At 37.1% G+C, this 26,598-nt stretch overlaps 1 protein-coding gene across 1 annotated transcript; it reads left to right on the plus strand.

The window, feature by feature from the left end:
• Positions 1–15,148: 15,148 nt before the first annotated feature.
• On the plus strand, positions 15,149–25,346 carry LOC106091668 (very long-chain-fatty-acid--CoA ligase bubblegum). Its single transcript, XM_013258274.2, has 7 exons — positions 15,149–15,416; positions 15,478–15,823; positions 15,886–15,987; positions 16,055–16,452; positions 20,132–20,429; positions 24,003–24,293; positions 24,365–25,346. Exons 1-7 carry the CDS (start codon positions 15,181–15,183, stop codon positions 24,686–24,688), a joined length of 1,995 nt encoding a protein of 664 aa, XP_013113728.2. The 5' UTR covers positions 15,149–15,180; the 3' UTR covers positions 24,689–25,346.
• Positions 25,347–26,598: the final 1,252 nt, after the last annotated feature.

Genomic DNA, 26,598 nt, shown 5'->3' on the forward strand with positions numbered 1-26,598 from the left:
TTTTTTCTTTCCATTAGACGTTATTGGGTTAAATAAGTTATTCGTCATTCCCAACTCTACCCTCTAATATTTCACATACCACCACATGCTATTCCATCTGGCAACACTATTATAGCTGTAAATAAAAACACATGCGTTTGTTTTTGTTATGACTTTTTCTTTTCCTCTATGCCTTTGCAACAAAGAGGGTGAGAAAGGAAAAGAGTTGGCATTAGAGCGAAATACGGCATGGCCAGTGACAAAAGTTAAAGACACAACATGATTGAGTTGCTTACGATAATTCGTTTTTCCTTTTATTCAAACTTTCGGTTGCAAAGAAACAAAGCAAAATAAGAAAAATGTTCGAACGAATGCCCGAATCAAAACAGAATAACCCGAAAATGTTGCAACCCTCAATGTGATTCCAATTGAAATACATGGAAAATGTTGTGTCTTTAACGCATGTTATTTTACGGTACGGGGAAGACAAAGCAGAAACCCTCTCTTGTATTATCTCACCCTCTTTGATCGGTTGATCGCATGCGACAACATCAAAACTCTCTTCTCAGAAAGCAAACGTATTGCAAAGCAAAGAGGGTGAGATAATACAAGAGAGGGTTTCTGCTTTGTCTTCCCCGTACCGTAAAATAACATGCGTTAAAGACACAACATTTTCCATGTATTCCAATTGGAATCACATTGAGGGTTGCAACATTTTCGGGTTATTCTGTTTTGATTCGGGCATTCGTTCGAACATTTTTCTTATTTTGCTTTGTTTCTTTGCAACCGAAAGTTGGAATAAAAGGAAAAACGAATTATCGTAAGCAGCTCAATCATGTTGTGTCTTTAACTTTTGTCACTGGCCATGCCGTATTTCGCTCTAATGCCAACTCTTTTCCTTTCTCACCCTCTTTGCTTTGCAATACGTTTGCTTTCTGAGAAGAGAGTTTTGATGTTGTCGCATGCGATCAACCGATAGCCAGCCGCCAGCCAGCAAGCAACAGCAGCAGCAGCAACACTTTTGTTCAGCCACTGACCTGTTTGAAGTGTCAGTCTTTTCGTTGGCTCTGAGGCGTGTTGATCGTGTGCCGAACGTGGCGGTTGCTTAACAACTTAACAAATCAAGTGATAACGCGAATTCGTACTTCAGATACCTATTCGTAGGAGAAAATCAAAAAAGGAATACCGGTGTTCAACCAAAACCTAAAGAACCGTTCTTCAAGTTGCTAAGGCAACAATCTAAAACAAGAACATCACCAAAAGAAAGTGTAAGTGTATTAAAGAAAAAGGAAAAAAGCAGAGAAAAAAAACTCCACAAAGAACAACGTGGTAATTTCTGGTGATTAGTGGAAATTAAGGATAAAATGAAAAAAATTTGAAAAAAAACTAAGAAATAACTGACAATTTTTGTTGTTGTGCAATGGAAAGGGTAATTATAAATTTCAAATATCTATGAAAAGGTCAAAGGCATTTACTAAAGTGGCTTACACTCAAAGAAAAGTCGTTTGATGTGTGTTAAGGATAATACGGTGAGAGGTTATAAGCAAAGGTTCATCATCAATAAAATATGGATGGAAGTTTAAAAAGTGAAGTTAAAAAATATTTAGTACTAAATAATGTGTCTTCTTTTCGTCAAATTTTTTTGAAATCCTGGAGCCTGGAGAACTATTGATAATTCTGTTCATCCCAAGCCAATATGGTGTCAAATTAAGGCAATGTGGTATTCAAATCGAAAAAACTGAAATTGTTTGAAAATTTTGAAAAATGTTGAGGGAACCGCTGATTGGATTTGTCAAGTTTCATGGTTTCGTTTTAAAGGCAGAAACCTCAAAAGGATATAGGGCAAAAATTTATTTTACGGGATAGTTCGCAAAAAAATCGGAGTTTTTGCATATCTCCTAATTTTGACCACAGGAACCCGAATATTAAATCCATTTTTGGGGCTCGGGGAGCTATATCAAATATAGATGGGAGCTATATCAAATTATAGACCGATTTGAACCGTACTAAGCACAGTTGTTGGAAGTCATAACAAAATACTATGTGCAAAATTTTAGGTAAATCGATCCAGAATTGCTGCTTATTCAGGTGTTCAAGAACTCAAATCGGGAGATCGGTTTATATTGCACCTATATCAGATTATAGATGGATTTGAACCATAACTGGGATAGTTGGTGACAGTCATGGCAGAACACTATGTGCAAAATTTTAGCTAAATGGGATTGTGGCTTTTTGTCGCTCAATTCGTTTGCCAATACATTGAAAACAGCTGTTTTCTTTTTAAAAAATCAGCTGTTTAGACCACTTATCAGACCACTAACATCAGCTGTTTAGAACTCTGCCGGACCATCCCCCTTACCCCCCTAATATTCAGAAACACCAGATTTCGGAAATGGGTGGTGCGATTTAAGTCAAATTTTGTGTGCTCTCTTATAGTAACCTAAAAACAAAAATTTGCTATCCAAGTTTCGGATGGGGTACCTAAGGGGGCGGCCCCACCCCCAAAACTTACCAAATATACATGTATATAGACAAATCACGACAATATGGAACTCAAATGAAAGAGGTATTTAAGATTAGAAAACGTATCTGATATCCAATTGTCGGGCTAAGTGTTTGGGGGACCACCCCTTGTCCAAAACACCCCCCAAACAGGACCTATTTAAAAGGTATTTGAGTGTAGAATACGAATACGAATATGCTGATGTGGGACCAAGTGTTTGGTGGCCGCCCATCCCCGAGAACATACCCCAAAGAGGACCAATTTACGACCATAGCAATATGGGGCTCAAATAAAAGTTCGTTGGAAGTAAAGCACAAATCTGATATCAATATACGGGAAAAGTGTTAATGGGGCCACCCCACCCCCATAACACCACCCAAATATGATGTATTTGCTGATCATTGCATTATGAGGCTCAAATAAGGGTTTTTTTTCAGAGTAGAACACGAATCTGATATATATTTTAATGGCCAAGTCACTGAGTGGCCGCCCCATCCCCCAAAGCACCCCCCCAAACCGGCCATGTTTGCCGACTATGGAAACATTGGGCTCAAATGAAAGGTATTTGAGAGTAGACCATGAATCTGATATCAACATTAGGGACCCTCTGTGTAGGGGACGTCCCACCACCATAACAACGCCCAAATAGGACGTATTTGCTCACCAAGACAGTTTGGGTCTTCAAGACAATGGAGCTCGATATTCATAGTTTTTAGGACCCATACCCCAAACCGTACATATTTGCTGGCTTTTGCAATAAGAGATTTAAATGAATGGTATTTGAGATTAGAAAACGAATTTGACATCCAATTTTGAGATCAATTCCAATATGGGGTTCAAATAAATGATATATAGATATATGAGAATAGAGCACGTTGATGATATAATTTCAGGGCTTAGTGTTTGGGGGACCACACCACTCCCCAAAACGCCTCGAAATTGGGCATATTTACCGACCATGTCAATGTGGGTCTCATATGAAAGGTATTGGGGAGTAGAGCACGAAATTGATAGCTCTACCCCTTTCCCTAAATAGACCAAAAACAGCATTTATTTAGTGACCATCGCAATATGGAGCTCAAAATAAAGGTATTTGGGCGTAGAATACGAATATCCAAATGTGGGATCATGTAGGATCAAAGAGTAATTATTTGCCAACCATGCCAATATGTGGCCTCAAATGATAGGTATTTGAGATTAGAAAACTAATTTGATAACCAATTTTGAGGCCAAGTTTTGGGGGACGCCTCACCCTATAAACTCTACTTAAACCAATGGCAAATGGGGTTTAAATAAATGGTATTTTAATAGACAAGGAATAGGACCAATTGTCCAGGGGACCACCTCACCACCAAAAACACTCCTAAATCGGACATCATGAGAATATCGGGCGGAAATAAAGTTTTTTTGGAATGGCATTAAACCCTCCGAGCGAATTCGTGATCCAATAATGATCATATGGGATTCAGATAAAGGCACTTATATTGTTAAACTGTTAATCAAGCGATATGCATATACTATTTTCGTAGCATGGTATTTCACTAAAAGCTGTTTAATTGTCGAAAATAAATATTCAAAGGATAATTTTGTGCCACATAAGGTAAAAGAAGTCGCAGCGAAGCGGGCCCGGTTCAGCTAGTACTACTATTGGGTTGCCTAAAAAGTAATTGCGGATTTTTAAAAGAAAGTAAATGCATTTTTAATAAAACTTAGAATGAACTTTAATCAAATATAATTTTTTTACACATTTTTTCTAAAGCAAGCTAAAAGTAGCAGCTGATAACTGACAGAAGAAAGAATGCAATTACAGAGTCACAAGCAGTGAAAAAATTTGTCAACGCCGACTATATGAAAAATCCGCAATTACTTTTTGGGCAACCCAATATAATTAAAGACGATTTACCTATCCTCCTGTTACTTTGCTATTTTATATTTCTTTCAAAACCATTTTGTATTAATCGATTCTTTCAAATTGTATTGATTAAATTTGTGTAAGTAAAAATTTTTAAACAATCACAGTGATTAAACCTAATTAAGCGTGCATAAATTATTGCTATAGTAAACATATCGTCCTATGCATATAATTGTTATTTATTGCTTATAAATTTGTGAATTTGACATAAATTGCTATGAATACACTTAAAAGATCTAATTAACAAAATAACGAAACTCAGGTTTGATCTTTTTTCAGCCTTAACATCATATATCGTTTATATATATGCAACCTATCTCATAAAACAGTTTCAAAGTTTAAAGATTGATGCTTTACGAACTTTCTACCGGCCGGGCAGTCAATCAAACATTGTTGAACTTTAAGTTTCAATCAATTATTAAAGTTGCAGTTCTCATGAAAAACACGAATAAAATAATTGAAGACAATTAAATACATATTAATTTAGGCCAAATCACAAATCTCTAAAGATAAAATTTCCATAAAATAATTTCCAAAGACCAAGTTTCCATGAAATTTTCCATAAAAGTGAAATTTTTATAAAATTTTTCTAAAAATCACATTTTTAAAAAATTTCCCTTGCTCCGATATGATTTCTTCAGCTCTTAGAAGTCCCAACTTTTGCTTCATTTGTCTATATTTTAAGCAGAATCCTTGTTGCTGGGTAATCAAAATTCGAACCTGCCGAACTTAGCCCATTTGGTTCTTGTTTTTTTGTTTAAAGGCTAATGATATTTTTTTATCAGCCTTAGCAATGCTTTCTTTTTTTAAAGGGCTTAGAATTATTTCTTATCTCTATTGTTGATTATTTGTTTTTTGTTATAAACATAAAAACTGTATAAATAGTGGAATGAGATTTTATTTTGGACTTTTAAATGGTCTTACTCAACAAATGGACTTTGTCCTTATCATTTGTTCGATTTTCTTTTTTTAAAAACAAGACATCTCTAAACGCGCCGTATTTACCCATATATAATATTTTATTGTAGCTATGTGTGTATATACTCACTTGTGTATGTATGTATGATTTTAAAAAATTTTTTGACACTGCTTGTCCATTATGATAGAGGGCGGTGGTGGTGCCGCCCTCTATCACCAACAACAAGGGGTTACAATTTGTTGTTTATTTAGAATGTGATAAGAAATATTTTTTCTCATTGTTAATAACGCATATTTTCCATATAGTCAAATATGAAGGTGAGACAAAACAAGTAAAAGCGTGCTAAGTTCGGCCGGGCCGAATCTTGGGAAGCAACCACCATGGATTCTGATAAAATATCGGAGCTATATCTAGTTATAGACCGAATTGGCGGAGTTGTTGACAGTCATAACAGAACACTATATGCAAATCGGATGAAAATTGCTGCTTCCAGGGGCTCAAGAAGTCAAATCGGGAGATCGGTTTATATGGGAGCTATACCAGGTTCTTGACCTATTTGGACCGTACTTAACACACTTGTTGGAAGTCATAACAGGACACTATATGCAAAATTTTAGCCAAATCGTATGAAAATTGCGGCTTCCGTATAAACCGGGAGATCGGTTTATATGGGATATATATCAGGTTCTCTATCGATTTGGATCGTACTTGGCACAGTTGTTGGAAGTCAAAATAGAACACCATGTACAAAATTTCAGCCAAATCGGATGAAAATTTAGGCTTCCAGGGGCTCAAGAAGTCAAGTCGGGAGATGGGTTTATAGGGGAGCTATATCAGGTTCTTGACTGATTTGGACCGTACCTGGCATAGTTGTTGGAAGTCATAGCAGAACACTATGTGCAAAATTTCAGACATATCGTATGAAAATTGCGGCTTCCGTATAAACCGAGAGATCGGTTTATATGGGATATATATCAGGTTATACACAGATTTGAATCGTACTTGGCACAGTGGTTGGAAGCCAAAATAGAACACTATGTACAAAATTTCAGCCAAATCGGATGAAAATTGAGGCCTCCAAGGGCTCAAGAAGTCAAATCGGGAGATCGGTTTATATGGGAGCTATATCAGGTTCTCTATCGATTTGGATCGTACTTGGCACAGTTGTTGGATGTCATAAAAGAAGACTATGTGCAAAATGTCAGCCAAATCCGATGAAAATTGAGGCTTCCAGGGGCTCAAAAATTCAAATCGGGAGATCGGTTTATATGGGAGCTATATCAGGTTGTACACCGATTTAGACCGTACTTAAAACAGCTGTTGGAAGACATAACAGAACACCATATGCAAAATTTCAGTCATATCGGGCAAAAATTGCGGCTTACAGAGACCCAAGAAGTCAAACCGGGAGTTCGGTTTATGTGGGAGCTATATCTAAATCTGAACCGATATGGCCCATCTGCAGACCCCAACGACCTAAATCGATACTTAGTACCTGTGCAAAATTGTAAGCGGCTAACTTTACGCGTTCCACCTCTATCGTGATTTCGACAGACGGACGGACATGCCTAGATCGATTCAGAATGACGAGACGATCAAGAATATATATACTTTATGGGGTCTTAGACGAATGTTACGAGGTGTTACAAACGGAATAAATAGATTAGTATACCCCCATTCTATGGTGGTGGGTATAAAAACTAAAGTGCCGACTACTGGTACACGCCGAACTTAGAAGCACTTGCCCTATCTTTCTCCTAAACGGCGCCAGAATTCTTGGATGTAGAATAATTTTAAATTTATGGTCCGAGTTCTTATAAATAGCTGTTTCTATGGCCTTTATTCTCTGCCATTTCTAAAAATATTCTTTCATAAATTTAAATAAACTGCTGTATTTTCATCAAAAAATGTATAATGCGTCTTAAGAAATATTCAAATTAAAAATATTTCTTCTATATTCCCATAGCAAAAAAAAAAAATGACGTCTTATTCTCATGAATGAAATCGTGTTTTTCCTTATCATTTAAAAACAATTGCCACAGCGTATAGTTTAAGCTTAGGTTTCGTTGCCTCTCTTTGCTATGGGCCAACAACAGTAAGTACAAATCTCTAAGCACTTGCAGACACTATTGTCTTTAAATGCAAAGAAAGTAAAATTTTTGTTGTTGTTGGTTTTCAACTACGACTTACAGTGCCCCTTACCGGCTGATTACTTTCATCTACATTCGATGATTATTCTTAACATCACGCCATCATCATCGTCATAGTTGTTGGAAAACATTTCTTTCTCTTTGAGCCCAAAACACAAAAACAAGAGGAAACAACACGTCATAACTATAAACAAAAACCTGTATTATTTTTATAGCTCACAAATATGAGTGAGCTATAAAAACATGGCATGAGCCATTCCAAACCTTTCCTTACTCCCCTCTCTCTCTCTCTCCAACCATTCTCTTTAACTCTTACTCACATAGTGTTTGAAACCCCACCAAAACCACCACCTACCTGTATGGTGATCATACGATTAATTCAAAACATTGCAGAAATGTTAAGCTTAAAAAGCAAAAGCTCGTAACAGGCGTTCCTAACAAAGAGCGTTCATAGCCGCCTATGCAGTTGCGCATGCGCACACAAGCCATATATACTATATTTTGATGGCGTAAAGCCGTAAAACCCCCGAAATTGAACTTTTTACTTGTTTGAATTTTAATTAGCATAGAATGCGTATTACCTCAGTTGCAAAAAAAAACGGTAGGTAGAACTCATTCCGATGAAATTGTCAACAACATGTTTGAGTGAATCGTGATCCGAAAAAACAAAATCTACAGCAAATTAAATGGAATGACTAGAATATTTGATTTGTTATTGTTGTTTTGTTTTTGAAAATTTTCTACTTTCATTGCCAAGGCAATTTTCAAATCATGCGAACATTAACAATAGCCCTGTTTTATTTTTATTACGGCAAAATGCAGTGCAGCGAAAATTATATGGAAATGACAGCTGTCCAGTACAACCAAGTTCGGGATAAATTACATCCGCAGCGTAAATGCCTATGTGAATTTATTGCGAAGTCCGATGGACTTTATTCTTGGCCAGAACACAAACAAAAGTCAAACAACAACACACAACAGAGACAACAGCATTGAAGCAGAGTTGATTGGTGGCCATGTCATGAGACATCTACATGCCGTGTCATAGCGCCTTAAGCATTTAATTGCATTTGCCATTAATTGAAGCGAAATTTATACTGACGTAGGCGACATGTCGCTACAGTTATGTTCATAGAACTCAGTGTTCGCATTTCAAAATTCGTTTTGACAGTTTTTCGGGTGAAAAGTCGATGTCAGTACTAGTCTTCATGTAAACATCTGAGTTCAGGATTGCCATGTTGTTTTTCAAAATTTAGTGTGGCAACATGCAGAAATAACTATTGTGAATGGCAGAATAAAAATTATTAAAAAAAATTGATTATAACTTCTATGCCCGCCAGGATTCACTGAATAAGGTTAAGCCAAGCGATCAGCCGATATACTTTTTTTTTAATATTTGGCAGTACTTGGCATTGAGGATGTCAACTTGTTCTCTTTTTACATTCATTCTTTGTTTACGTTTTCTCCTATATGATGACATTTTCAATCGTCAGATTTGACATCCTTAATGATGTTTATGGGGCCTATCCACTTTGTGTTTTGCATGTGACCTAACCTTCTATTAGTGAATCCTGTATGCCCGCATATGTTTTACAAGTTTTATTTGTAAATTTTACAAATACTTTCACTTTTTTCCTTCATGGCTTGTGCATTCAGCACTGACATAAAACACAGCAAATACGGGTGAGGCGTTCGTTATCAAGTCAGTTCCGTGGTAGAGTTGCCATTGGGTGTTTTTAATAGTGGGAACAGGGGCAACTAAAAAAACACAATAATGGGGAATCTAAGGAAAAACGCTAATTGGATATAAGTAAAGATTTGAGCGGAGGTTAAAACCATGTTTCCCATAGAGCCCAAATCCACTTGATTAGGGATAATCTCCAAAACCCGTTTCCACTACGATTTATGCGATTTTTATTTGTCAACAGTGACGTTTTTGACAGAGTTTTTATTGTGATCAGCATTTTTATTGTGTTCAGCTTATACATTAAGATTAGCAATTAAGTTTGTGAAACAATTTTGTTAAATTACTACTAAATTGTGTAATTTCAATAAGAAATTGTCAGATGTTAAGAAAAAGTGCTGTCCAAAAGACCCAATAATAACCGGTATTCAATGCTAACGCAGTGTTGCATTTGAATTTGGAAGGAGATTTGCTGCAAATCTCCTCAAATAAGTAGATTAGCTCACATTGAAATATATGGGAAACCTCGTTGCAAAACACAAGATTTCCGAAATCTCGTCGCAAATCTAGATTTGCTCCAAGTGGAAACATGGTTTAAGATGCCCACCTAAACGCTGGGGTTCAAAGCCTAGTGAGAACATCAAAAAAATTTTTTTGGAGCTTTGGTGTCAATCCTAGTCTTCAGCTTGACTGCAAGCTCAACTGAACTCCACATACCAAATTTCATTTATATTGGACACAAGTTGCGACTTCTAGCTCTCCAATGTATAGGTTTCTGTAGGCACCCACTTTAGATCTGAAAAATGCTTCAGAACGACGCAGGCTTCACTAAATAAGGTTAAGCCAAGCGACATAATTTTTTTTTAATTTTTGGCAGCACTTAGCATTGAGAATATCTACTTGTTCTGTTTTTACATTCATTCTTCGCTTACGTTTTGTCCTATATGATGACATTTTCAATCGGCAGATTTGACATCCTTAATGGTGTTCATGCCTATCCACTTTGTGTTTTCGCATGTGACCTAACTTTCTATTAGTGAATCCTGAGAGCGACAAAAGGTTTGGAGCATATTTAAATAGGTTGAAATCTGTAGACATCGCTATTCGCCAGAGCCTGCTTGTAAATTGTAGATTTTTTTTTTGTAGTTTTCCACCAGCGTCGGACACGACACTTGTGGGGTTTACTCTGTCTTTAATGTCTCGCTCTTCAGTAGACAACAACAACATTTGGATTCAGCATTCTAGTGATCAGCAATAACATTCACCAATGAATGGTCTTGTGCAGGCCTTTGGCTCATACCTAGCAGCCGTTCGTTGTCTGTAGTCTTGAGAAGAACTCCAGGCTCTAGATGCCTAACTCTCACATTTTGAAAAGCCTTTATATCCGAATTTCGATGGGGCCAGGTGTCTGATTCCTCTCATTCCAAATGCAAAGGCCTCACGGAGTAGGAGACTTCCCCTTTCCAGAGCCCTATATATATCAAACCATCCAACTTCTGGTTAATAACATCAGCTCCAAATCCATTGGTAATCGACCAGATAGGCGACACTTAAGCCTAGTACTGACTTTGACTTTTGACACGAACAACTGTCAAGACGCACTATAAAAAAATTGTGACGAAGATAATGGGAACACATTCCGTACAAGTGGTACTGAGTTCTATGTGCAAAATAGTAGCGACATGACTCTGCATCGGGATAAATTTCCCACAATTTTAATTTTAAATGTAATAAATTGCTCACGAAATGGGATGAATCGACTCTGCTTTCATACTGTTGCTTTGTTGTGTGGTGTTGTTTGACTTTTGTTTGTGTTCGGACAAAGAAAAAGAGTCCGTCCGTCGGGTTTCGATACATCAGATACATTGCGACTATAGAGGGCGCAATTTTCATCCGATTAGACAAACATTTTGTACAATTATTTCTCTCATGACTTCCAACTAATTTTTAATACTCATTCTCAATCTTCTGATTTTTTCTACTCATTTTCGTTTGAAATATAGGTGATGGGAAATTAATGATAGTATCGATACTATCGATATTTATAATAAAATCGAAACGAAAATATCGAATGTTACGATTATCGATAGTTTGCCAGCTCTACTTTAGGGAGTACCCGAATAAGATCTGTATAATGGTTTTCCACCATAAGGGCAGTATGCACGTCTGGCGTAATTTTCGTTCCCATAAGATATGCATTGACATATCCTAAGCGAAAATTTTCGTTATCGAAAATTTCGGTTGCAGGTACGCAGCTCAAATGAAATTTTCTTTGTGTATCAGGGTGACTTATTAGGCATCTTGTATTCTAAACAACTTTTTTTCAGTGGCGACATAAATGTCTGATACCCAGCTATAATGATAATATCATGTTATTGGCGCCTTTAGATAACCAATGAACATCAATTTCTCGCGGCGATCATCGTAGAGGATTGCTACATCCACATGAAAATGGGCTACAAAAACAACGATCTCAGATTAATCAAGAGCCACAATAGAATCCCACGGTTATGACGTCCCCTTGTCCAAATCATTATTGCTATGTATTGTCCTGACTGAAATTGGCGATTTTCTTTTTACTGTGGCAACCCTGTATATCAATGGCCATTCACCACAAACAATTTCTTTTCAAACAAAAACAAAGACAAGAAGCAAAATTATTTAAAAATAACCATTCCATCTTTAATGTTGCTGTTACCGTTTATGAGAGGCGCTGCCTCCTTCACTCGTTCCCGCATATCAAAATCTATGAATGCGGGTTGTCCAAGCACCAGCATGGTCGTCATGCATGGCATTCCACTTGTTGCGTTGGTTGAATTGTTTTTGTTGTTGTTGTTTTCCTCTTATGTTTGAGGTTTGTTTTTATAACGCAAAGTAAATAAGTAAATAGTTTTGGCTGTCGCGTGGAGACGTTGTCTCCCAAAATTGATGATGAGGGTTACGATGTCTTCGGCGTCCACGATTCAATTTTACTTTCTTTCACGCAGCGAGAGACAATGATTTAGCCAGATGGAGAGAGAGAGGGAGAGTAAGAGAGATCGACCACGTTGTTTGCCAATTTGCCTCATTATTAGTTTTGTTTTCATCATACAATTCGTAATTATGGTATGCGTGGTCGGCAGAAAAACACGTCATAGAAACCTGAAGGTGATCTTTAAATCATGGGGTGTTTTCAAGTTTGGATTGAGTTACCTGAAGGCGGGAAAATAAGAACCATTTGAAATTAGTTTTCAAACTTCATAGGTATAGGATTTGCTCTAACTGTAGTTTTTATTGTTGTCATTTTAATTCATTTTTATGGCCTTCATCTTTGAGTTTTACAAATTCTAATCATTTGCAATGACAAATGACTTTTGCGAAAATAACTATCTTTTATCATCTTATCTTACCTAACTGCTTGTAAAAAATAATATGCTGTTGCACTAACTAACAAATAAGTCATGCTCATTTGGTTCTACAAAATACATTTACACACTTGCCTAGTAATTTTTCTTTTTTGGATGTTAGCTATTTGTATAGACAGGAAATGAGTTACCGATGCACTTAATAGATGCGGGTATATGGGCATAACCTATAAGTTAATTGGTTAAATAAATCCATGTTATTATTCAAAATCAATTGAAAGGTTTAATAATTAAAGAAATAATAGAAACGAACAAAAAAAAAAACAAAAAAAATATTGACAGAAATAAATATGGATAAACAGCCATATAGAAAGAAATTTTGAAAAAAATTGTTATAGAAATAAAATTTGGGAAAATTATATTTCTATAAAAAAATTTTTCTAAATTTATTTTCTTAGGAAATTTAGTCAAAAATTAATTTTTAAGTAAATTTTTCACCGAATATGACCGTAAATTGGTCTTTTTTTGGGGATGTTCTCGGGGATGGGCGGCTCCCAAAGCACTTGGTCTCCCATCTGGATATCAGATTCGTATTCTACACTCAAATACCTTTTATTTAAGCCCCATATTGCCATGGTCAGTAAATAAGTCCTGTTTGGTGGGGTGTTTTGGGGAAGGGGTGGACCCACAGAAACTTTGTCCCAAATCTGGATATCAGATTCGTATTTTACTCGCACATACCTTTCATTTGAGTCCCATATTGCCATGGTCGGTAAATATGTCCGATTTAGGGTTGTTTTGGTTTTGGGGTGGTCCCCCAAACGACAATTCGATATCAGATATGTTTTCTAATCTTAAATACCTTTCATTTGAGTCCCATATTGTCGTGATTGGTGTATAAATATATATTTGGTAGGTTTTGGGGGTGGGGTGCCCCCCTAGGTACACCATCCAAAATTTGGATAGCAAATTTTTGTTTGTAGGTTACTATAAGAGAGCACACAAAATTTCGCCTTAATAGCACCATCCATAACCAAGATCTGGCGTTTCTGAAAATTTGGATAAGGGGGATTTTTATGATTTTTTATTTGCCGAAAAGATTATTCTCTGTTTGCCTAAAAGATTTGAACTCTACTCACATTGACCTTTCATGAAGGGACTTTTTTGGGGCAGCCCCCTTGCTAATAACACCAAATTTTTAATATTCGATAATCATATTCGTACTCTACTCCCCAATACCTTTAATTGGATTCCCATATGGTTCCGGTCGACCACTTTTGATTTTGGGCAGTACTTTTGATGCGGTTTTTGGGCTTGGGAAGGGGGCCCTAGGTACTTGGATTTTTGACATCATATTCGTATTCTACTCCCGAATACCTTTCATTAGAGTCCCTTATTGTCCCGACCGGTCCACTTTGATTTTGGGGGGTTTTGGCTTGGGAAGGTTCCCCAGATATTTGGATCCAATTTAAGTATCATTTTCATATTCTAATTTCGAATACCTTTGATTGGGGTCCTATATTGTTCCGATTGGTACACTTTTTATTTTGGGCGGTACTCTTGAGGGACGCCCTACGTATTTTGACCCAATTTTTGACACCATATTTGTGTTCTACTCCGAAAAGCCTCTCATTTCAGTCTCATAATGATCCAATCCGGCCACTTTGATTTTTGGCGGTACTTTTGGGGTGGTTTTGAGCTTGGGATGACTCGCTAGGTACTTGAACCCAATCTAAAATATTATATTCATATTCTACTCCCAAATACCTTTCATTTGAGTCTCATATTGTTCCGATCGGTCCAGTTTTAATTTTTTGCGCTACTTTTGGGGCGTTTTTGGGCCTGGGGCGGCCCTCTAGATACTTTGACCCAATTTTTAATATCATATTCGTAATCTACTCTTAAATACCTTTCATTGGAGTCCCATATTGTCCCAATCGATAAATATGTCCTGCTGGGGGTTTTTAGGGGATCCCCCTCAGACACCAAAGAATAAATTTTTATGTCAAATTTTTACTCTACTTTGAAATATCTCTCATTTGATACCCATATTGCCCAAAGCGATAAAAATGTCCTGTTGGGTGGTGTTTTTGGGGTTGGGGGACCCCCTCGACACTTAGTGTAACATTTTTATGGCAAGTTTGCACTATACTCATAAATTCCTTTGATTTGATACTCATATTGTTCCAGTCGGTAAACAGGTCCGTTCGGGTGGGTTTTGAGATGGGGCGTCCCCCCCAGGTTAGTTGACCCCAAAATGGTACACCAATTGCGTGTTTTTGGGATACAGTAAAGTGGCATGCAAAATTTCGCTTAAATCGGTGCACCTATCTCCGAGATCTGGCGTTTTTGAAAAGGGGGCATGGGGGAGGGTCCGCATCCCCTTCGGATATCAAAAATATAGTACCTTATTTTCACCGGGGCTCAAACTCTAACATCTGTGAAACCGGTTCAAAGAAATTTTATGAAAATTTTCATATTTGATCAAAATTGTAGGATTTTTTTTTTTAAATTTTGTTTCCATGGTAATTGTGGCAAAACTATTATTTTTATAAAAAATTTATGAAAATTCCTTTGCTTTTACAAATGTTCAATTTGTCAACTTTTTCTATAACTTTCTCTCTAAATGCTCCTCTCTTTACTTGTTATTGCAGAGTTTTATTAATAATACCAACAACAACCACCAAAAATGACCACCGATGCTATCTACACTCGCCCGGGACCCAACCGTCTATTGGCCAGTGAGGTATATCGCACCACCGATGTAACACAACCCGTTAAAATACGCATGGCCAAAGAAGGCTTGGGCGCCGAAGAGCCCATTTCCATACCTGGCCTATTGAAGCGTACTGTCAACAATTATCCCGACTATCCAGCTTTGAGATCAAAGAACTCTAAAAAGGAATACACAACAGTTACTTACAGGTAAGTCGGAAGTCACCCGAGTGATGCAATGGAGATTTCAACATCCTAATTCTAATTGCAGACAATATGAACAAAAAGTTCATCAAACCGCCAAAGCCTTTATGAAATTGGGCTTGGAAGCCCATTGCGCTGTGGGTGTTTTGGCCTTTAATTGTGCCGAATGGATGTACTCGGCCATGGGCTCCATACATGCGGGAGGTGTAATTGCGGGCATTTATACCACCAACTCGGCCGATGCTGTTTTGCATGTCCTCCAGGATTCACATGCCCAAATTGTGGTGGTCGATGATGCCAAGCAAATGGAGAAGATTCATGCCATTAAGGATAAATTGCCAAATTTGAAGGCAGCCATACAAATCCAGGAGCCTTATGCACCCTTCATGAAGAAGGAGGATGGCTATTATAGGGTAAGTCTGAGAGGGAGAGATGTAGAGAATTACCTTGTAACCCATATTTCATTATTTTTTAGTGGTCTGAAATTGAAAGCATGAATGTTGCCGATATGGAAGATGAATTCAAGAAGCGTTTGGAAAATATTGCCATCAATCAATGCTGTTGTTTGGTTTACACTGTAAGTTTGCCATTTGCCCAAGGGTTCTTGGACTATATGTATGATTTGCCTTCTCCTATCATTTCAGTCTGGAACCGTGGGCATGCCAAAGGGCGTCATGCTTAGCCATGATAATATCACCTTTGATTGTCGCGCCATCACCAAATCCTTGGAACGTGTTGTCGTTGGCTCCGAGGTGTTTGTCTCCTATCTGCCATTGTCTCATGTGGCTGCCCAGACGGTTGATATCTATACCATGGCCTCGATTGCCGGTTGTGTCTATTTCGCCGATAAGGATGCTTTGAAGGGTACTTTGGTTAAAACCTTACAAGATGCTCGTCCCACAAGATTTATGGGTGTGCCTCGTGTCTATGAGAAATTCCAAGAACGTATGGTGGCCGTTTCCGCATCCAGTGGCAGTTTTAAGAAGATGTTGGCCGGCTGGGCCAAAGGTGTGACTTTGAAGCATTACATGGAGAGTCAAGGGTGAGTTGTGAAAAGGATTAAAAAATAAGTAAAGCCAATAACTGTTTCCTTAGGGAAAGGTTAGCTTTAATACAGTTTGAAAAGGTAGATTTAGTAGTCTTTCCTTAGGAAAAGGGTTTTAGTACTCTTTCCTTTGGATAAGCGTTCTTTTTAGTACACGATCTAGGGTGTAGTGTAGTTTAGGTACACATTTCTATGAGAGAGGTTAGTTTAAGAACTATTTCCTTAGGGAAAATTTACTCCTTCCTTAGAGAAAGGGACATTATGTACCATTTCCTTGGGGAAAGTGTAGTTTATGTACCCTTTTCGTAGGAAAAGTGTAGTTAACGTACCCTTTTGTTAGGAAAAGGGTAGTTGATTTACTCTTTTCTTAAGGAAACGGTAGTTTATATAACCCTTCTTTCGGGGAAGGGTAGTTTATGCACCCTTTCCTTAGGTAAAGTGCAACGTTTGTATTCTTTCCTTAAAGAAAGGCTAGTTTCAATATCCTTTCCTTTGGAAAAGGGAAGTTTTAGTACCCTTTCCTTAGGGCAAGGGTAGTTTATGTACCTTTTCCTTTGGAAAAGTTTAGTTTTAGTACCCTTTCCTTTAAGAAAGGGTAGTTTTAGTACCCTTTTCTTTGTGAAAGGGTAGTTTATATAACCCTTCCTTCGGGAAAGGGTAGTTTTAGTACCCTTTCCTTCGGAAAAGGGTAGTTTTAGTACCCTTTCCTTTGAAAAGGGTAGTTTAAGTAGCCTTTCTTTTGGGAAAGAGTAGTTTAGTGCCCTTTCCGTTGGGAAAGGATAGTTTTAGTACCCTTTCCTTTAGGGAACGGGTAGCTTTAGTACCCTTTCCTTCGGAAGGGGGTAGTTTTAGTACCCTTTCCTTTGAAAAGGGTAGTTTTAGTAGCCTTTCCTTTGGGAAAGAGTATTTTTAGTACCCTTTCCTTTGGGAAAGAGTAGTTTTAGTACCCTTTCCTTTGGAGAAAGATTAGTTTTAGTACCCTTTCCTTTGGAAAAGGGTAGTTTTAGTACCCTTTCCTTTGGGAAAGAGTAGTTTTAGTACCCTTTCCTTTGGAAAAGGGTAGTTTTAGTACACTTTCCTTTGGAAAGGGTAGTTTTAGTACCCTTTCCTTTGGGAAAGTGAAGTTTCAGTACCCTCCCCTTTGGAAATTATTTTTTTTTAGTACCCTCTCCTTTGGGTAAGGGTAGTATTAGTACCCTTTCCTTTGGGGAAATAGTAGTTTTAGTACACTTTCCTTTAGGGAACGGGTAGCTTTAGTACCCTTTCCTTCGGAAGGGGGTAGTTTTAGTACCCTTTCCTTTGAAAAGGGTAGTTTTAGTAGCCTTTCCTTTGGGAAAGAGTAGTTTTAGTACCCTCTTATGGAAATTATTTTTTTTTAGTACCCTCTCCTTTGGGTAAGGGTAGTATTAGTACCCTTTCCTTTGGGGAAAGGGTAGTTTTAGTACCCTTTCCTTTGGGGAACGGAAAGGTTACTTTTAATACCCTTTCCTTAGGAGAAAGGTTAGTTTTAGTACCCTTTCCTTTGGAAAAGGGTTGTTTTAGTACCCTTTCATTTGGAAAAAGGTAGTTTTAGTACACTTTCCTTTGGGAAAGATTGGTTTTAGTGCCCTTTCCTTTGGAAAATGATAGTTTTAGTACACTTTCCTTTGAAAAGGGTAGTTTTAGTAGCCTTTCCTTTGCGAAAGAGTAGTTTTAGTACCCTTTCCTTTGGGATAGGGTATTTTTAGTACACTTTCCTTTGGAAAGGTTAGCTTTAAAACCCTTTCCTTTGGGAAAGTGTAGTTTCAGTGCTCTCTACTTTGGAAAATTTTTTTTTAGTACCCTCTCCTTTGGGTAAGGGTAATATTAGTACCCTTTCCATTGGAGAATGAGTAGTTTTAGTACCCTTTCCTTTGGAAAAGGGTAGTTTAGTGCCCTTTCCATTGGGAAAGGATAGTTTTAGTACCCTTTCCTTTGGGAAAAATTCGTTTTAGTTCCCTTTACTTTGGGAAAGATTGGTTTTAGTTTCCTTTCATTTGGGAAAGTGTAGTTTTGGTACCCTTTCGTTTGGAAAAGGGTAGTTTTGGTAACCTTTCCTTTGAGAAAGGGTTGTTTTAGTATCCTTTCGTTTTGGAAACGGTAGTTTTAGTAGTCTTTCCTTTGGGAAATGGTAGTTTTAGTACCCTGTCCTTTGGGAATGGGTAGCGTATGTATTCTTTACTTACAGAGAGGCTAGTTTCAATATCCTTTCCTTTGCTAAATGGTAGTTTTAATAACCTTTCCTTTGGTAAAGAGTAGTTTTAGTTCTAATAACCTGTCCTTTGTAAAAGTGTAGTTTATATAATCCTTACTTCGGGAAAGGGTCGTTTATGTACCCTTTCCTTAGATAAAGGGTAGTTTATGCACCCTTTCCTTTGGAAAAGTGTAGTTTTAGTACCCTTTCCTTTGAGAAAGGGTAGTTTTAGCACCCCTTCCTTTGGGAAAGGATAGTTTCAGTGCACTTTTTCGTAAGAAAGGGTATGTTTTATGATTTATTTCCATTTTCTTAGCGATACGTTAGGTTAATGGTTGTCGTAAACACTTTACCGCTTGATTTTCAAAAATAGCCAACATGATTCGTTCTGATTCCCCCCCCCCCCCCCCCCCCCAGATTAAGTCTCAAAAATCTCATCTTACATTCCCTTTGCTGTGGTTCTAACTGTCTAAATCCCATTAAGGATAAATGCTACCAGCCACCCTTAGTATAGTTTGCAATCTGTTTGTTCCGACCTACCAACAAGATAGTAATTTTCCAACATTTGCATTTGATTCTGAGACGGGATAAAAGAAATCACCTGCTAAATTCTATGTAAATGTTGCACAAAATTCAATTTATCTTTGTTCCACCTCAAAACTGTCTCCAGCATAAACCACAGAAGCGACATGGAAAACAAAAACCAAAAGCGGTCATAGTTTGTTATTGTACTCCTACGGAATTTCAATGAAAAGTTCACTTACACACTCTCTCGAGCAAAAATAATGCCTAGGAAGTACATAACTAAGTTTGTCCCCCTGACATCCTGAAAAAGTGAAGGTGGGAGTATGTCTGTAGTTAGGTTTCAACTCTCAGAGATGTAAATTTTACCCAGCTACTGGCTCTCCTCCCCCCATATGACAACTACATTGCAAAAAGAAGCACCGCCATTCTAACCACAGCAGTGAAAGCATCTCAAATGAAGTTCATGACAACAAACTGTAGATGACATGTGGTGGTATGGACAACAGAATATGCTGCACCACAACACCAAGTCAACACAATGCATTGCTGGCTAAGGTATTTTCCAACTGGCTGAGAGATAGGTAATAGGGATTTGGGATTTTCTTCAGGGTGAGTTGGAATTTTTGCCAGTTTTTCTAGCGCGGCCAAATGTAACCATCATTAGCATATGGCTCTGGTAATGTTCATGTTCATGTTGTGGTTTATGTATCAGGAGGGAGAGCCCTCTTCCTTTTCCGGTTGCAATTGGTGGTTTACCAAAATGTCGATAGGTTGCCTAGAATATTTTATAGCTGTGGAGTTCAAAGGAAATCACTGGGAAACAGTTAAAAAAGCCAACAAGCTTTTAAATAATCCTTAAATTGTCTGAAAGAGAGTCAATATGAAATTTCCATTTTATTTTTTATTCATAAAATTTTTTCTTTTTATTTCTTTTTACAGCAAAAATGGTGGATTCCGCTATAAGATTGCCAAATCTTTTGTTATGTCCAAAGTCAAACAGGCTTTGGGCTTGGATCGTGTCATAACCTTGGTCAGTGCCGCTGCTCCCATGTCTCCCGAAACCAAAAAGTATTTCCTTAGCTTAGATTTGAAGATTTTGGACGCTTTCGGAATGTCAGAGACAGCTGGCTGTCATTCTTTGTGTTTGCCCGATACCACACAATTGACTTCCATTGGCAAAACCTTGGGCGGCTGTGAGACCAAGATCATCAACAAGGATGATAATGGTCATGGTGAGGTAAGTGTTTGAATCAGTAGATTATAGTTTGGAGTATACATAAAAAGCTTGTAGAGAGAGAGAGAAAAGAGGTGAAAAATTATTTATTGTTTAAAAAAAGGGGCTTTATGTGGAACATTGATATTAAAAGATTCATATAATGTCTCGATGGACTACGAGTCTTCCTAAGCCAAAGCATAACTTACATAGCTTGATCTTTGACATAGTTAGTCATTTCGTTCACTAATTCCACTAATTTTCTCAATTAGTTCACTGGTTCAAAGAGCCCACGATCCATTCCAGATCGCCTTCTTGTCTATTTGGGTCGAATTCAATGGCAGTCCTTAATGTTAATTAAAGTGATTCCTCGCTTCTGCTTATTTTAACTTTAATAATGAACTAGTTCTTTGCGTTAATTCACTAACTGATCAGTTAGCTTAGCAAATACCCCAGTTATTTCACTAATTCGACCAGCTAGTTCATGAATTTGTTGAAATATTTCACTCATTAGGTAAATATGTTCCCTAATACGGTCAGTTATTTTGAGTACTTCGTTCAGTATTCACTAGTTCGTTCAGTCAGTACACTAGTTAGTTCGCTAGTTTACTTAGTTCTAGCACGTTCAGTTAATGCACTACATAGTCGCTGATTCTTTCAGTTAGTTTAGGTTGAAGAAGTGAGTACGTGGTTTATATCTCTCCTCTCTTATTCCTATTCCCCTAGGTTGATGCAAGACCGGAAAAACATCTGATTTCAAACTGTGAGAGCTTTCTCTGTAGATGTGACTCGGTTAGATTCAGAAAATCGTATTAATCGTCCTTCTAGTTTCCCCTAGTATTTTCCCGTCCTATACCGGTCTGGATTCCCTCAAAAGATTTTCGCTGTTCTTTGGACGGTCCCCTCGTTCCAAATCAAGTCAAGTCAAATTCACGTGGCTCGCCCATGTCCCTAACTCAGATCACGTTGCCAAGAAAGTGTTGGCATTTTGGAGTTTATCCTTTATACCATTTTTGATTACCCTAATTTGGCATGGAAAATGATGTGGACTGCGCAGAGTAGGCGTTTATCTTCTATACAATTTTCGTTACCCTAATTTAGTTTGGCATCCAAATGATGTGGTCTACACTACAAGCAGCGTAAGCGTTACTTTAGCCGCCTTGGTCTCGTTTAAGTCTCACCCGAACTAGGTCATTTCAGTGAGCTAGTTCGCATTGGTGAAGTAGTTCATTTTAGTGAACTAGTTCATTTTAGTGAACAAGTTAAATTTAGTGAACTAGTTCATTTTAGTGAACTGGTTCATTTTAGGGAACTAGTTCATTTTAGTGAACTAGTTCATTTTAGTGAACTAGTTCATTTTAGTGAACTAGTTCATTTTAGTGAACTAGTTCATTTTAGTGAACTAGTTCATTTTAGTGAACAAGTTCATTTTAGTGAACTATTTCATTTTAGTGCACTATTATATTTCATTTCAGTGAAGTAGTTCATTTTAGTGCACTAGAACATTTCATTGGAAGCCATCGTAGCGCAGAGGTTAGCATGTTCGCCTATGACGCTGAACACCTGGGTATGAATCCTGGCTAGAACATCCGAAAAAAATTCTGGAGTATTTTGGCATGTCAAAACTTCTCCCCAAAGAGGTGTCGCTCTGCCGCATGCCGTTCGGACTCTCTTATAAAAAGGAGGCCCTTGTCATGGAGCTTAAACTTGAATCGTACGGTACTCGGTGATATGTGAGAAGATTGCTGCTTTTCCTTAAGGGAATGTTCGTGGGCAAATTTGCATTTGCAGTTCCTTTGAGAAGACTAGTTTATTTCAGTTTAAGTCTCTCCCGAACTAGTTAATTTCAGTGAGCTAGTTCATGTAAGTGATGTAGTTCATTTTAGTGAACTTGTTCATTTTAGTGAACTAGTTCATTTTAGTGAATTAGTTCATTTTAGTGAATTAGTTCATTTTAGTGAACTAGTTCATTTTAGTGAATTAGTTCATTTTAGTGAACTAGTTCATTTTAGTGAATTAGTTAAATTCAGTGAGCTAGTTCATATTTGTGAAATAGTTCACTTCATTTCATTGAACTAGCTCATTTAAGAGCATTTGAACATCTCACTGAACTAGTCCATTTTAATTTATTTTAGTATTAGAACTAGTTCATTTCAATGAAATGGTTCATTTCAGTGAACTAGTTCATTTCCGTGAACTAGTTGATTTTTTTGAACTAGTTCATTTCAGTGAACAAGTTCATATTTGTGAAGTAGTTCACTTCATTCCATTGAACTAGCACATTTAAGTGCATTACGTCATTTCACTGAACTAGTTCATTTGAGAAAACAAGTTTATTTCAGTTCAAGCTTTGCCCGAACTAGTTCATTTCATTGAGCTAGTTAATATTAGTGTAGTAGTACATTTCAGTGATCTAGTTCATTTGAGTGAACTAGCTCATTTTAGTGCACTGAACTTCAGTTCACTGAACTAGTCCATTTTATTTAATATTGAATTACAACTAGTTCCTTTTTACAGAAATGGTTCATTTGAATGAACTTGTTAATTTCACTGAACTATTTAGTTCATTTGAGAATACTAGTTTATTTGTGTGAACTGGTTCATTTCAGTGAACTACTTCATTTCGGAATTGAAATTTTGAAAAATTTCCCATAGAAATGATGTTTTGACAAACTATCCTATAGCAATATTTGGACAAAATTTCCCTAATGAAGGAAATTTGTCAAAAAATTAGTACAGAAATGACATTTTGACAAAATTTCCTATATACAGGGTGGCTGATGAATATTGCTACAATGATGAATATTGCTACATTTTTTTTTCGGTGTATGGAATACATTTTTCTTTTATTCATGTTAAATTAAATTATTAAATTAATTATTAAATTATTATTAATTAAATTAATTAATTAATTAATTAAATTAATTATTAAATTATTATTATTAAATAGAAAAAAAGTTATTACATTTTTTTTTGGTAGCGGCTTTCATCAGCCACCCTGTATATTTAAATTTCTTATATATATAAAATTTCTCTTCAAAAGGAAGTTTTTTAAATTAAGATATAAAACGTGTTCTAAATTTCCCACTGAAATGAAATTTTCACCATATTTCATTTAAGAAGGAAATATTGAAAAATTTCCCTCAAAAAGCAATTTTTGAAAAATATCCCTTACCAGGGAAATTTTGAAAAGTTTTCACTTAGAAATAAAATGTTGGTATAATTTCCCTTAGGATTTTTTTTAAATTACCTTCAGCAATTGATGGTTGACAAAAATTCCTTTGGTATTGTAATTTTGAAAAAATTTCTTTTAAAAAGAAATTTTGAAAAAAATATTTCCTAAAAAGGAAGTTTTGAAAGAAATTTTCTTTATCAAGAAAATTTTGAATAATTTTTTAGACATAAATCTGTAAAAATTTTTCCATAGATGTTAAATAGTGACAAAATTTCCCTTAACATAGAAGTTTTGAAAAAATTTCCTTTTTCAGGGAAATTTTAACAGAATTTTCCATAAAAGTAAGACCTTTTGCTGGAGCCCCTGTTTTGGTTAAGGAATTTTTTATTATTTTCTTTTTTTATTTTTTATTTTCCTTGCAGATTTGTATTCGTGGTCGTCACGTCTTCATGGGTTACATTGACAACAAGGAGAAGACCGAGGAAGCCTTGGATGACGAATGCTGGTTGCATTCCGGCGATGTGGGTTACATTGACGACAAGGGATATGTCTACATCACAGGCAGATCCAAGGAAATTATTATCACAGCCGGTGGTGAGAACATTCCTCCAGTGCATATTGAAAATTTGATCAAGAAAGAGTGTGATGGCATCTCCAATGCCTTCTTGATAGGAGAGCAACGTAAATACTTGACTGTATTGGTATCGATAAAGGTAGGTTTTCAAATTTCTGGAAAAAGTAAAAAATGCTAATTTTTTTCTTTCTCTTGTTGTGTTGTTTTTAGACCGAAATGGACAAAGACACCGGAGCACCCTTGGATGAATTGAGCCACGAATCGTTGATGTGGATGAAAAACTTGGGTGTTAACCACAAGACCCTTTCCGATATATTGAATGCCGGTCCCTGCCCCAAGGTCTACAAATCCATTGAGGATGCCATTAAGCGCGCCAACAAACATTCCATTTCCAATGCCCAAAAGGTGCAGAAATTCACCATCTTGCCTCATGACTTCTCTATTCCCACCGGTGAGCTGGGGCCCACATTGAAGGTTAAGCGTAATGTGGTCAACAAGCAATACGAGGAATTGGTAGATAAAATGTACGAATAGGAATTTTTTTTAGGACCCCCTTATTGTTTTAATTTTAAATATTTTGTTTAACTAATTTTAACAATTTTGGTGAATGGAGAAATATTTTCCCCTATTAGGACCAAACATTGAAAATTGCCACAAAAACCAAAAATGAAACCAAGAACATTTTATGTTCCATAAGTTAAAACCTTCCCTTTTCCTTTGCCACCCCTAGCTGAAGAGGTGGTAGGTACAAAAGGCCCAGAGCTTATTATTTATTATAATTTTACTTAATTTTGACTATTTTTGCTTTAAACAATGTGTATGAAGTTACTATGGATTAACTACTATTAGATTTAATGCAGATTTAACTACAAAACCAAATGAAATTATGTAATTGATGAATTTAGCAACTCCACTCCACTTCACCCACCCACACTACACCCCCACTACTACCACCACCTATCTAACCCCCATACATTGATTGATTTCTATTTTACTATGCTTGGTATCGGCATAATTCCTTAGCCATGAAGACTTGCACGCTAAGCTAATGCATACATATATCTATACACGATGTATTATATATGTATATATTTTCTGATTCATCTTAAGTATAAGTATATGAAAACAAAAAACAACTCCAGTTATGTTTAAATTTTTTAAATACATTGTTGAACTATTATTTTAAGGAATACTTGATAAAAGAGTTTTTCATGGGGATATCGAAAAGCGATGGGGAAAATAGAATGGCGAGTTAACTGTTATGACTAGCAAAACGTGATACAGAAACAGAAAGCATGGCCATCTTTCAATGGCTCCTACATCTGTTTTCATGGAGCGTATTATGGCCAGGCAATCCCTGAAGCATGAACTACCAGATGGCAATACCAAATGTTCCAAAAAAAAGTAATACTGAACTTTTAACAAAATTTCTAAAAAAAAGAATCCTGTACAGATGTGGCGCCCGAGCAGGGTTTGTGAGTAGAAAGTTGGTTGAGAGCTGGCAAATGCTGGCAAATGTGATCTTCCTCCAGTAGTGCAATTCATGTCACTACTCCGTGCAAGCGCTGATTTTCTGATACAGTATGACAACAGTGTACCTTCCAAAAATCCTTTATAAAAATATGGCGCCCGATCAGGAATAATAGGTAGAGAGTCGGTTGAGAACATAGAAACTATGATCGATCGCCAGTTGTGTGCTTCCATGATCTGTTGGTACAATTTAAATTTCCGCCTTAGCCGAAATCCCAACCACAGCCCATCGTCCGTTCCCGAAGGCGGAATTTCACATACAAGTCTTCACCCACATTGCCCAGCCACAGCCAAGAAGAAGAAATCCCAGCCCTGATTCGAACATCCTTATTCGAGGATGGAAGTTCAACGCCAGGTCTTCATACACATTGCCCAACCTTTATGCATACCGGCTCAAACTTAGAGCCAAAGGCAAGAGGACCGTGCGAAAATTTCGCGTCCGGTCTACAACTTTTGATTCGCTCGGAGTCAAGCCCTGAACGCGGATGCTTATTGGTGTTCGAAGGTGGAAGCACCAGCTCTTCACCAACCAAACAATTTTACATTACTGCCTAAAATCAGTGCCTCATCTATGAGCTTCTGGTGAGAGCACCCTGCCATAGTTCACAAACTCCAGGAAGTACAGTTACAGGTCTTGACCTATATCGTCTATGCCATTTTCATTCAAGCACAAGTTTAGAGTCGCAGTCACGATCACCTGCTGAGAGTTGTAGGTTGTTGTTGTTGTTGTTGTTGTAGCAGTTTATTGTGTTCTATCTTTCGCCTGCTTGATTCTGTTGAGTGTCAAGACCCAGGAACTCTGCGACTAAGATGGGGTGCGTCCACAGGGATTTGGATTTGAGTTGAGTGGGGTTAAACAGGTGACGTGTATCGTGCGGTCCCTGGTTACAATCGGGACATACATCTTGCACGTC

The sequence above is a fragment of the Stomoxys calcitrans genome, chromosome 3, assembly GCF_963082655.1.
Source record: "Stomoxys calcitrans chromosome 3, idStoCalc2.1, whole genome shotgun sequence".
NCBI classification, from domain to species: Eukaryota; Metazoa; Arthropoda; class Insecta; order Diptera; family Muscidae; genus Stomoxys; species Stomoxys calcitrans.